This window comes from Sebastes fasciatus (genome assembly GCF_043250625.1).
Source record: "Sebastes fasciatus isolate fSebFas1 chromosome 17 unlocalized genomic scaffold, fSebFas1.pri SUPER_17_unloc_1, whole genome shotgun sequence".
NCBI lineage: Eukaryota > Metazoa > Chordata > Actinopteri > Perciformes > Sebastidae > Sebastes > Sebastes fasciatus.
The window spans coordinates 42,501-56,448 of NW_027428129.1; the positions used below are offsets into that span (position 1 = coordinate 42,501).

Genomic DNA, 13,948 nt, shown 5'->3' on the forward strand with positions numbered 1-13,948 from the left:
TAAAGAACAGCTGACAGTGACTCATCATTGATTTGTTTCAGGACAAGAGAATCAACTGGTGGCTTTGATTCCATACAGCGACCAGAGGCTGCGACCCAGGAGGACGTACGTACTTCTGTCTTTGTGTGTTCTTTCAGAGCCACTGACGTCGTTTAAGGTCTTAATAATGACAGCTTTACAGCTTTACATCAGTATTTGCATGTATATGTGTAGTTATACAAGTTTAGCAAACCCACTCAGAAATGATTGTTTGTGTTTAGAAAAGTGATAGTGACGGCTGGACTGTGTGCATTATTCTCATATAACTGTCCAGCTCTGAAGGACTGTAGCATTATACTGCTATTCTAAATTAAAATGCTTTGTCTTTATTAGATAATCTATTTAAACTACCAGCTATTAAAACCATTACATGGATTTTAACAAACATAAAACATCTATTAGAGGGAGGAGAGTAACGGAAAATAAAAGATTGATGGAAAATGAAACAAGAAAACTCAAGAAGAAGGTAATTGATTTTGTCAGAAGGGTTCTAATATATGAACTGACAACAGTTTCCTCATGAGGAGTTACGTGCTGAACTATCTCTCTGCAGTTATTTATTATCTGCCCAGTATTTCTGTGCCGTGTCTCTGGCTGTAGTGCACGTTACCAGTTATGGTTGGTGAGCACAGGGTCTGGTGTCGGTCTCCGTACCATCCTGGCTCATCATTTGCTGCAACGCAAAGTGACATCATCAAGCAAAGCACTGATTGGTCAATCAAATACATTCCTGTAGATTCCTATTCATGTGGATTCCACTGTTCACCTGGTAGTTGTCAAGATGGAGGATAGAGGTGACACACGGTGATTTATGTTGCTGTAAATGAATATGTTTCATCTATAGAGTGATGTGACAACGTTGATACCGGCATAAAATACTGAGCGCCAACATTCTTCTATTCATTTAGAATATGACAGTCTGGTTAAAGCTCTGTAGCAGTTAGTAGTTTACAGTTTAGTAAAGAAATGATGTGGTTGTCTTGTTTCCTCCTCAGGAAGTTGTATGTCTCAGCGTCAGTGGCGCTCTGCCTGTTGCTGTCCAGTCTGGCTGTCTTTTTCCTCTTCCCTCGCTCCATCGATGTGTCCTACGTCGGGGTGAAGTCTGTTTTTGTCAGCTACGACCAAGACAAACGCAGCGTCTACCTCAACATCACGGTGAGCTCCAGCTTCAGTCAAAAATAGGACTGAATGATTGGATTTAAGGGCTTCAGTAAGGGTTCAATAGGACTGAATGATTGGATTTAAGGGCTTCAGTAAGGGTTCAATAGGACTGAATGATTGGATTTAAGGGCTTCAGTAAGGGTTCAATAGGACTGAATGATTGGATTTAAGGGCTTCAGTAAGGGTTCAATAGGACTGAATGATTGGATTTAAGGGCTTCAGTAAGGTTTCAATAGGACTGAATGTTTAGATTTAAGGGCTTCAGTAAGGTTTCAATAGGACTGAATGTTTAGATTTAAGGGCTTCAGTAAGGGTTCAATAGGACTGAATGATTGGATTTAAGGGCTTCAGTAAGGTTTCAATAGGACTGAATGTTTAGATTTAAGGGCTTCAGTAAGGTTTCAATAGGACTGAATGTTTAGATTTAAGGGCTTCAGTAAGGTTTCAATAGGACTGAATGTTTAGATTTAAGGGCTTCAGTAAGGGTTCAATAGGACTGAATGTTTAGATTTAAGGGCTTCAGTAAGGGTTCAATAGGACTGAATGATTGGATTTAAGGGCTTCAGTAAGGGTTCAATAGGACTGAATGATTGGATTTAAGGGCTTCAGTAAGGGTTCAATAGGACTGAATGTTTAGATTTAAGGGCTTCAGTAAGGGTTCAATAGGACTGAATGTTTAGATTTAAGGGCTTCAGTAAGGGTTCAATAGGACTGAATGATTGGATTTAAGGGCTTCAGTAAGGGTTCAATAGGACTGAATGTTTAGATTTAAGGGCTTCAGTAAGGGTTCAATAGGACTGAATGTTTAGATTTAAGGGCTTCAGTAAGGGTTCAATAGGACTGAATGTTTAGATTTAAGGGCTTCAGTAAGGGTTCAATAGGACTGAATGTTTAGATTTAAGGGCTTCAGTAAGGGTTCAATAGGACTGAATGTTTAGATTTAAGGGCTTCAGTAAGGGTTCAATAGGACTGAATGTTTAGATTTAAGGGCTTCAGTAAGGGTTCAATAGGACTGAATGATTACAGAATGTATCTGAAAAAACAACGGATCACATCCAACCCAAACTGAGCCAGTAGGTGGGTTAGTTCATAACAGCAGAGGTGAAATCAGCGTCTTTATGACATATGATATATGATATGATAACCCTAACCCTATTTATGATATTTATGATGGGGCACGATAGAGAAATGTCACTTGGGGGTGCAGATGACATATATAGTAGCTAATAATACAGACTTTTTTCATTGTCTATGTTCAGTTAGTTGTAAGAGAGGTAAAACAGACGGATTTAACTTAAAGCTTCTATTTTAATCATGCTTTTAATTAATTGTGATATTAAATCAGGTTAATTCACTCAGCACTAGTTGTCAAGCCTTTGGATTATATGACATACTTAATCAAATCAGTGGTTGAGATCGTACGTTAATACCGATCAGCTTCTGATTTAGAGGTTAAATGGTGACACCCCTCCCCCCCCCTTTAATATGTAGTGAAAGGGAAGCTGTAGCGTCCGCATCTTCTGTGATGTGACACATTTCAGAGTAAACCAAGATATAAACCCAGATATATCAGAAATCAACATGACATAACCTAGTAAACACAGCGTTTTGGTGGTATAATGAGTTAAAGAAACATGTGTCCTCCGTACTAATACTGATGAACTCTCCTCCAGAACACTCTGAACATCACCAACAACAACTACTACTCCGTGGAGGTGGCCAACATCACAGCTCAGGTGCAGTTTGCCAAGACGGTGATCGGTAAATCTCGCATCAGTAACATGACTGCCATCAGTCCGCTGGACATGAAACAGGTAGAGTTCACCGTCTGTTCTCCAGTCAACCGTATATTTTTATATATATATATATATATATATATATATATATATATACAGTATATATGTCTCTGAGCGGGGACAACTCTGACTCTTTGTTTCTGTTTCAGATTGATTATATGGTCCCCACCATCATCGCAGATGAGATGAACTACATGTAGTAAGTTACACAGTTATTGGTCATTTAACAACAATGGAAGTTGTTGCTCCTTCACGCCACACAAACATAGAATATATATACAAATATAGAATAGAATATATACAGTTACTTATATGCAAATCTGTATACACATACAGTATATACCTATAGAGAGACTTTGGTTTATAGTGGGAATGAGATTAAAAGGTAGAGGTATGGTAATGTGCACAACCAGCCCAACCGAACGTTGTATGTCTTATCTTAATGGACCCACATTCCACGTTTACTATCACTTGTTTTATTTTCCAGTGACTACTGCACTCTGCAAACCATCAAGGTCCACAACATCGTCGTCATGATGCAGTGAGTCCTGTTCCTTTATTCTAACCTTAATCTGAGAGTAGTGAGTGTTAATCTGAGAGTAGAGAGTGTTAATCTGAGAGTAGTGTGTGTTAACCTGAGAGTAGAGAGTGTTAATCTGTGAGTAGAGAGTGTTAATCTGAGAGTAGAGAGTTAATCTGAGAGTAGTGTGTGTTAATCTGTGAGTAGTGAGTGTTAATCTGTGAGTAGAGAGTGTTAATCTGAGAGTAGTGTGTGTTAATCTGTGAGTAGTGTGTGTTAATCTGTGAGTAGTGTGTGTTAACCTGAGAGTAGTGAGTGTTAATCTGAGAGTAGTGTGTGTTAATCTGTGAGTAGAGAGTGTTAATCTGAGAGTAGAGAGTGTTGGTGGCTTCACCTCGGTCCTCTCCATCCTCTGCAGAGTGACCGTCACCACCACCTACTTTGGTCATGCGGAGCAGGTGTCTCAGGAGATGTACCAGTACGTGGACTGTGGAGGGAACACCACCTCTATCAGAGGGATGACCCAACCGTTCAGTCTCCCACATCCTGCTGAGTAACTGTCCTCTGTCCTCTGTCCTCCTGACCCTGGGAGCTAAAGCCTTCCATGGTTCACTGTGTTCCTCTTCTCCTCCACCTACAGTGTCTAACAACCAGAGTTTACTTCAGTTCCCACACTGAGATCAAATCGTGATGTTTCTTATGGAAGCACGTTGCATTCAGCAAAGAAAAAAAAACTATCTAGTAATAATTATAGCTTCTCATGTCCTCATTTTAAGATGCTAAACAATTATCTCACAGTTACAAGATTTATATCTTCTTACCACGATAAACAGTATGTGAGATGAGATCCATATCTCATCATTAGAACAGAAAACTCCTAAAATCTGCATCTTCTAGTTACAGTAAAACTGTTTACTGCAACCAGAAGAGACACCAGAGGGCGGAGCTAAGTACACTGAACACTTAAAGGGACTGTTTGTAACTTCTTCCGTGTCTCATGGTCTCTCGTGTGTCTCTGCTGTTCAGACTCAGACTCCAACACAAACTCCAGTGAAGCACCAAAACCTCTTGGTTGTATCTAGTGAAGCTGTTAAACAGTGTTGGCCGCGGTCGGAGGACGCGGAGGAGACCGTAGCTTTGGTCTCCAGGACCGGAGTCTCTGCTCCTCTGCTCCTCTGCCTGCCTTCACTCACACACCACGCTCCTTCTCTCTCTCTCTCTCCACCTCTCACGTGCATGCTGCTCACTCCTCACTGCAGAAGAGTTAGTTTAGCTCTGAGAATATCTAGTGAATGTTCAGTGGACGTTTGTGCAGAAATAACTGCTGCAGCTCCTCCAGACCAACAGAGGTTTCCCGTGTCTTGTGAAGTGACGGGGCTCCGCAGAGAGAAACGTTATCGTCTCCCCCGTTCCCTCCGGCCGCGGTCGGGAGGCTGAGGCGGGAAAAGCCAACACTAGGATCAGCATTGATTCATGGAGAGACCTTGGTCTGGTCAGCTAACATTACTGCCAAGCAGCTGGAATATAGAGTGATATTGTGCTTTTAGCTGACGTGTGTCTCCTCACTGTGTTGAGTGATGCTCCTTCATGTCTATGTAGAGCGAGCACAAGCGCCAGCAACAGGACGCTGACTTTAGTTGACCTAACGGACACAGGTGAAGCTGTTAACAACACATTTATGATTCTTACAAACAGGCCCTTTAAATTATGTTCCAAAGATAACTAATTTGAAACTGATCAGGACTGATGAACATGATGAAAGTATAATTTATATAATTTAGTTTTGGTCCAACAGTGTTGAAGTGGCATCATCATTTCACTGTGACAGGATACTGTGTTATAACACCATAGATGATGGTTTATAAAACAGTATTGTGTTATAAACCATCATCTATGGTTAATGCAAGAGGAGGGAACAGGAAGGCTATTTGTTAAAATAATAAATGTAGAGTTGAAAACTTGATGAGTATTTTCCTACCAGACCATAATGCACTTTATGAGTATATTTAAATAGAAGCTTTATTAGCAGCTCCCAGGTCTCCACCATGGTGTTGGGCTCTATGGAGATAGAAGAGGTGTTGTTCCATTACAGGATTTAACTACTGCTGATCAGAGAGATAAACTCATGTTGTTCAGAATGTTTCTCTCTGACTGAACTCTGCTTTCAGTTGGTTTAATCGTTCATTACTATAGTTTATACATTTCAACTCTTTCTCTTTAACTTTGTAATGAAATGAAGGAACCAGCGTCTCATTTTAAAGATACGAGTGGAACATTGTTCTCTGCCTGCCGGTTAGGGTTAGGCCTAGGCCTGAACTCGTCTTTAGAGGGTTAGGGTTAGGCTTAGGCCTGAACTCCTCTTTAGACTGAGGATCATATAGATCACTACATTAATGCTGCACAGGGTATGGACAGAGCAGGAAGGCACCACTCGTTCTCACCACCGGGCGCTACTCTTTCATTAAAGAGGATTCATCACTTCAGAGGAGTCACATCTCTGACCGTCTCTGTAATTTTCAAATTGTTGGTGATGACTTTCCTGAAACATCGGTTCCTCTCCAGCCCGCTGTATTAACTCTTTAGGTTCTCAATATTTTAAAAGTGGTACAAAACTGGAGATCAAATTTCAAAGTATTTATTGTATTCAACACACGTTGCAGACCACTGAAGCCTTTTGGTGGCTAAATCATGAAGGGCCGTTTTGTTTTTTAAATTATTATCATAAGTAGTAGTATTTTTGCTATCATGTAGTATGTCCAACATTTCTTGAGTAAATCCTCATATCCTGCTGATGCGTGTTTATCTGACGTCATCCTGTGGTTTAATGATCTTTATGACTTCACATGTTGATTTGCATATTAATTAATCATTACCTGTTCTACCTTACATGAAAATAAGCGCGCACTATTTTGTCCAGCATTTCACCTCATAATATATTTTGATGATGAAACATGTATATTTTTTCATCTTTGACCAGAAATCAGAGAGTTGTGTATTTACAGCATTCATGTCAAAATCCTGTAAATACTTTTGGGATTTAAAGAGAAGCACCTTGTTTTTATCCTCACATGCTCCATCAACAGTCCCTAAATACCTTTCAGTTTTAGACTCCTACCTCTAATGTCATTCTATTCTGTTGGTCACTAATGTCATTCTATTCTGTTGGTCTGTAATGTCATTCTATTCTGTTGGTTTCTAATGTCATTCTATTCTGTTGGTTTCTAATGTCATTCTATTCTGTTGGTCTCTAATGTCATTCTATTCTGTTGGTCTGTAATGTCATTCTATTCTGTTGGTCTCTAATGTCATTCTATTCTGTTGGTCTCTAATGTCATTCTATTCTGTTCGTCTCTAATGTCATTCTATTCTGTTGGTCTGTAATGTCATTCTATTCTGTTGGTCTCTAATGTCATTCTATTCTGTTGGTCTCTAATGTCATTCTATTCTGTTCGTCTCTAATGTCATTCTATTCTGTTGGTCTCTAATGTCATTCTATTCTGTTGGTCTGTAATGTCATTCTATTCTGTTGGTTTCTAATGTCATTCTATTCTGTTGGTTTCTAATGTCATTCTATTCTGTTGGTCTCTAATGTCATTCTATTCTGTTGGTTTCTAATGTCATTCTATTCTGTTGGTTTCTAATGTCATTCTATTCTGTTGGTCTCTAATGTCATTCTATTCTGTTGGTCTGTAATGTCATTCTATTCTGTTGGTTTCTAATGTCATTCTATTCTGTTGGTTTCTAATGTCATTCTATTCTGTTGGTCTCTAATGTCATTCTATTCTGTTGGTTTCTAATGTCATTCTATTCTGTTGGTTTCTAATGTCATTCTATTCTGTTGGTTTCTAATGTCATTCTATTCTGTTGGTCTCTAATGTCATTCTATTCTGTTGGTCTGTAATGTCATTCTATTCTGTTGGTCTCTAATGTCATTCTATTCTGTTGGTCTGTAATGTCATTCTATTCTGTTGGTTTCTAATGTCATTCTATTCTGTTGGTCTGTAATGTCATTCTATTCTGTTGGTTTCTAATGTCATTCTATTCTGTTGGTCTGTAATGTCATTCTATTCTGTTGGTCTGTAATGTCATTCTATTCTGTTGGTTTCTAATGTCATTCTATTCTGTTGGTCTCTAATGTCATTCTATTCTGTTGGTCTGTAATGTCATTCTATTCTGTTGGTTTCTAATGTCATTCTATTCTGTTGGTCTCTAATGTCATTCTATTCTGTTGGTCTGTAATGTCATTCTATTCTGTTGGTTTCTAATGTCATTCTATTCTGTTGGTCTTTAATATCATTCTATTCTGTTGGTCTCTAATGTCATTCTATTCTGTTGGTCTCTAATGTCATTCTATTCTGTTGGTTTCTAATGTCATTCTATTCTGTTGGTCTCTAATGTCATTCTATTCTGTTGGTCTCTAATGTCATTCTATTCTGTTGGTCTCTAATGTCATTCTATTCTGTTGGTTTCTAATGTCATTCTATTCTGTTGGTCTCTAATGTCATTCTATTCTGTTGGTCTCTAATGTCATTCTATTCTGTTGGTCTCTAATGTCATTCTATTCTGTTGGTCTCTAATGTCATTCTATTCTGTTGGTCTCTAATGTCATTCTATTCTGTTGGTTTCTAATGTCATTCTATTCTGTTGGTCTTTAATATCATTCTATTCTGTTGGTCTCTAATGTCATTCTATTCTGTTGGTCTCTAATGTCATTCTATTCTGTTGGTTTCTAATGTCATTCTATTCTGTTGGTCTCTAATGTCATTCTATTCTGTTGGTCTCTAATGTCATTCTATTCTGTTGGTCTCTAATGTCATTCTATTCTGTTGGTTTCTAATGTCATTCTATTCTGTTGGTCTCTAATGTCATTCTATTCTGTTGGTCTCTAATGTCATTCTATTCTGTTGGTCTCTAATGTCATTCTATTCTGTTGGTCTCTAATGTCATTCTATTCTGTTGGTCTCTAATGTCATTCTATTCTGTTGGTTTCTAATGTCATTCTATTCTGTTCGTCTCTAATGTCATTCTATTCTGTTGGTCTCTAATGTCATTCTATTCTGTTGGTCTCTAATGTCATTCTATTCTGTTGGTCTCTAATGTCATTCTATTCTGTTGGTCTCTAATGTCATTCTATTCTGTTGGTCTCTAATGTCATTCTATTCTGTTGGTCTCTAATGTCATTCTATTCTGTTGGTTTCTAATGTCATTCTATTCTGTTCGTCTCTAATGTCATTCTATTCTGTTGGTCTCTAATGTCATTCTATTCTGTTGGTCTCTAATGTCATTCTATTCTGTTGGTCTCTAATGTCATTCTATTCTGTTGGTCTCTAATGTCATTCTATTCTGTTCGTCTCTAATGTCATTCTATTCTGTTCGTCTCTAATGTCATTCTATTCTGTTGGTCATTATTGACAGTAACTGTTTATTGTGGGAGCATGAATAAAGTTTTAAAACAGGATTATCTGCTATCTGAGTTTTATTACATTTTACATTAGATTCTAAAAATGATCCAACCTAAAAACCTAAAACCAGCCCAGTGTTGACAACTCTTCTCCAGTGAAAGCAACTAGCAGCACCAGCTGCTAACCAGCTGCTAACTAGCTGCTAACCAGCTGCTAACTAGCTGCTAACTAGCTAATAACTAGCTGCTAACTAGCTAATAACTAGCTGCTAACTAGCTAATACCTAGCTGCTAACCAGCTGCTAACTAGCTAATACCTAGCTAATAACCAGCTGCTAACTAGCTAATACCTAGCTAATAACTAGGTGCTAACTAGCTAATAACTAGCTGCTAACTAGCTGCTAACCAGCTGCTAACTAGCTAATACCTAGCTGCTAACCAGCTGCTAACTAGCTAATACCTAGCTAATAACCAGCTGCTAACTAGCTAATACCTAGCTAATAACTAGGTGCTAACTAGCTAATAACTAGCTGCTAACCAGCTGCTAACTAGCTAATAACTAGCTGCTAACTAGCTAATACCTAGCTGCTAACCAGCTGCTAACTAGCTAATAACTAGCTGCTAACTAGCTAATACCTAGCTGCTAACCAGCTGCTAACTAGCTAATACCTAGCTAATAACCAGCTGCTAACTAGCTAATACCTAGCTAATAACTAGGTGCTAACTAGCTGCTAACTAGCTAATACCTAGCTTCTAACCAGCTGCTAACTAGCTAATAACTAACTGCTAACTAGCTAATACCTAGCTGCTAACTAGCTAATAACTAGCTGCTAACTAGCTGCTAACCAGCTGCTAACTAGCTAATACCTAGCTAATAACTAGCTGCTAACTAGCTAATACCTAGCTGCTAACCAGCTGCTAACTAGCTAATAACTAGCTAATAACCAGCTGCTAACTAGCTAATACCTAGCTAATAACCAGCTGCTAACCAGCTGCTAACTAGCTAATAACTAGGTGCTAACTAGCTGCTGCAGGGATTTGGCAGTAACAGGTTTGGTTATTAGCAAATTAATAATAAATAATATAATTATTAATATTAATAATGCGATGGACTGGCGACCTGTCCAGGGTGTACCCTGCCTTCGCCCAATGTCGGCTGGGATCGGCTCCAGCCCCCCCGCGACCCCTAACGGGATAAGCGGTTGCAGATGGATGGATATTAATAAAAATGATCAATAAACATTAATAATAAACGGGGCACCACCCTGGAATCAGGGACCAATGACCAAAACGTTTATATAGTCTCATTAAATATACTAAACTATCAATTTGGAACGTTGATTAATAATTAAATTAATAACTATAACCAAAATAGATAGTAAAGGTTGAAGGATATCGGAGTTCTTGACATAGCAGAGGTTGGCATTATTCACTCTTGTACAACATTAAAGAGACCAGCGTGTATATTCCACAAACATTTATTTACAAGATAATAAAGGTTCAAAACACAATATTAACCTAACTAAATAACTAAACTAAACAAACCAAACACAGTGTGTGTGAGAGAGAGAGAGAGAGTGAGAGAGAGAGAGAGAGAGAGAGGGGATGGCTTCTTGTCTCAAGATGTCTGCCTACAGACCAAAGGGGCGAGCACTGTAAAACTACAAAGATGGCGGGATCAAAGATGGCCGCCAACATGTCACCACATGGCCTCTTTGTTCTTCGGAGCACATGTGCTCAGGAAGGACAGAGAGGGGGGTGATGTGGGGTTAAGATTATCTGAAGTTGTATGTTTATGTTTAACTAATTCACAGTTTCTGTATGTGATCTTTATGTGTATCAGATAATGCAGTAGGTTAGAAAAGATGGTTAGTTTGCATGCAAGACCTTGTCTATGTGAAGCATAACGAAACACATCAGATGTGGCGAAGCCAGCTACCCAAATATCAAATACAAATAATATCACACAGTCAAACTCAATGAATAACATTAAACCAAATCAATACAAGTACATTCTAGAAATCAAAGTTGAACAGTCTTGCTCAGCCATGTGCAATTGCTACTGCTAAGGTAAGCCCAGTACGTTACTAATCCATGGAAGAAAAGGGGTTTGTAATTCCATGTGTTGAAGTTGTGGTTCCAAGTCAAAGATGTCGTCTTTGCTGTGCTCAAATCCAGTTGTGCAGATTGGAGGAGGCTGATCGCTCCAATACTTTCTTCCCAACAGCTTGATAGCTTGGTGCTAACTTCCTTGCAGTTGTGGCTTGAAGTTAGTAGGTAAAAATGCAGGCTCTCGCGTCTTCTGGTTAGAAGATCCTTGTGTTCCTATGGCTGTTTCCCAACAGGCCATAGATCAGAGCAGCAGCTCACCTCCACAGGTCAGGAGGTGAGAGGAGAAGGAGCAGAAAGAGGAGGAACAAAGAGATTCCTCTGGTTTTGTCCTGAGTGAATTTCACACCTATGTGTGAATGCTACAGTAGCCAATGGCTACTGAGCTGAGTCCACAGTCTGAATATACCTGTATTCACCTGTCTGTCTGTCTGAATATACCTGTATTCACCTGTCTGTCTGAATATACCTGTATTCACCTGTCATTCTGTCTGAATATACCTGTATTCACCTGTCTGTCTGTCTGAATATACCTGTATTCACCTGTCTGTCTGAATATACCTGTATTCACCTGTCATTCTGTCTGAATATACCTGTATTCACCTGTCTGTCTGTCTGAATATACCTGTATTCACCTGTCTGTCTGAATATACCTGTATTCACCTGTCATTCTGTCTGAATATACCTGTATTCACCTGTCTGTCTGAATATACCTGTATTCACCTGTCTGTCTGAATATACCTGTATTCACCTGTCTGTCTGTCTGAATATACCTGTATTCACCTGTCTGTCTGTCTGAATATACCTGTGTAGGGACCTCACGAGACAAAGAGCGGCCGAGAGCAGAGCTTAGGAGTTAGCCTAAGCTACCGGCCTACATGGGTGATTTAAAGCCTGATAACAGAACAAAGACTAAACCGCCATCTCGTGAAATCTCGCGTCTTCACGCGAGATCTCAGTTGCATCCAAATGGGAGCAGCCCCATTGGACGAGGCTAACAGGAAATGTGGGGTCTTTTCCGGGAAACGCCCACTATCTCAAGAGATAAAAGCACGCTACCTGAGAAGCTCGTCCCTTTTCCAACGCGAACAACGTTTGCTCCAGGAGGTACCCAACGCTGCAGCGTTCCCTTTAAGATCGAGCCACAGTAACTGACCTCGCCGGACGAGTAAAGACATTGTCGAGTTCATCAGACGTCCAGACCACCATACCTATAGAAGGAAGACCCGGATCCGCGTCCTTCACCAAGGAAGAGACGACCGCCCCGCCGTCTTCACATCAGCTGCTTCCATCCGCTGCCATACGGAGAGCCAGCCCTGCCGTTCTTCCCCCGCTGACGAGCATCAAAACGGCCCGTTATTGTCCGAGCCAGCACGACGCCGCCGGACCAATTAACGACGATCCACATCACAATCGCTCCGAAGAAGCGATTCAAGTAAGAGGCTTGTGTCTGGGCAGAGATTAGTGAAAGTGTATCACAATAGTTCAGAATTATTGTGCTTTATAGTAAACGTACGGACCGCCGAGTCCGCTTGTTTTGCTTGTGTACTTTGTTTGCTGCTTGTTGTTGCTTGTTGCTTGCTTTGCTTTGCTTTGCTTTGTTTGGCTTGCTGTGTATTTTTGCTGTGTATTTTACTGTGTTATACTGTGTTATTGTTGACTACTGTGTGCACCCCGCCGTGGGTTTTCCTTGAAAATCTCTTTGTGCTGCACCAGAGCGTCTCGGTTTCTCTCTTTTTCTCTTTCATCGACCACGCGGGACTTAACCCTCCCGTTCGTGCGAGGTCGTTGATTTCCGTGGCGCCTTCGTCACCAGAGCAACCCCCACTCCTACACACTTTCTTTCTTTCTCTCTCATCGACCACGTGGGACTTAACAGTTCCGTTCTCGCGAGGTCGTTGATTTCCGTAACTCCTCCCTCGTGACGTAACCACTTGCGTGGCGACGCCGCCTCGGGGTTTCCCTAACTCCTCCCTCACGTGACGTAACCACTTGCGTGGCGACGCCATCTTGAGCTTCCCCCCTTTGCTCCTCCTCTCTCTCACACACCCCTCTCTCTCGCACACACACACCCCTCTCACAACATACCAACCCCCACCTTCGCTCACCTCTCACTCTCTCTCTCTCTCTCTCACTTTGTGTTTTGTTTAATTCTAGTTTAGTGCTTAGAGCTGCATTGTAGAATATCCGTTTGTTTATTAAAAGTGTTGTTAATTAGTAATTACTGCTGTAATAACTGTTGATTTAGATTAATGTTGTTAGAGTGTTTATTGTTGATTAAGATCACTGTATTTAAATAAATGGTCTTATTTTAAATAGCAGTTGTCTGTGTTTATTGTGCATTCATATTGTAATAACAGCTGGTTACGAGAGTTAGTGCTCGGATTCACCCTTCGCTATTCACCTCCTAAGAGTAAAGTAGTGTCAAAATACTGGCCTTTGGAGGGAATATTTCCCTTTTGAGACTGGATTAACGTTTTGGTTATTGGTCCCTGATTCCAGGGTGGTGCCCCGTTCATTACTAATGTTGATTAATAATTTTTATTAATAATAATAATTCTATGAATATTATTTATTAAATTAGCTAATAACCAAACCTGTTCCATTTGTAAATCCCTTACACCTGTATTCACCTGTCTGTCTGTCTGAATATACCTGTATTCACCTGTCTGTCTGTCTGAATATACCTGTATTCACCTGTCTGTCTGAATATACCTGTATTCACCTGTCTGTCTGAATATACCTGTATTCACCTGTCTGTCTGTCTGAATATACCTGTATTCACCTGTCTGTCTGTCTGTCTGAATATACCTGTATTCACCTGTCTGTCTGTCTGAATATACCTGTATTCACCTGTCTGTCTGTCTGAATATACCTGTATTCACCCTCTGACTGAAACAACAGGTAACAGTTTGGGTCCAT

At 40.0% G+C, this 13,948-nt stretch overlaps 1 protein-coding gene across 2 annotated transcripts in view; it reads left to right on the plus strand.

The window, feature by feature from the left end:
* tmem106bb (transmembrane protein 106Bb) overlaps nucleotides 1-6,255 on the plus strand; it is a 12,558-nt gene extending 6,303 nt beyond the window's left edge. For both annotated transcript variants that reach the window (XM_074628033.1, XM_074628034.1), the window contains exons 3-8: nucleotides 42-105; nucleotides 1,035-1,194; nucleotides 2,874-3,014; nucleotides 3,146-3,195; nucleotides 3,484-3,537; nucleotides 3,935-6,255. In XM_074628033.1, coding sequence (XP_074484134.1) covers nucleotides 42-105; nucleotides 1,035-1,194; nucleotides 2,874-3,014; nucleotides 3,146-3,195; nucleotides 3,484-3,537; nucleotides 3,935-4,073 — 608 coding nt within the window. In that variant the 3' untranslated portion in view covers nucleotides 4,074-6,255. The remainder of the gene's footprint in view (nucleotides 1-41; nucleotides 106-1,034; nucleotides 1,195-2,873; nucleotides 3,015-3,145; nucleotides 3,196-3,483; nucleotides 3,538-3,934) is intronic.
* The last annotated feature ends 7,693 nt before the right edge of the window (nucleotides 6,256-13,948 follow it).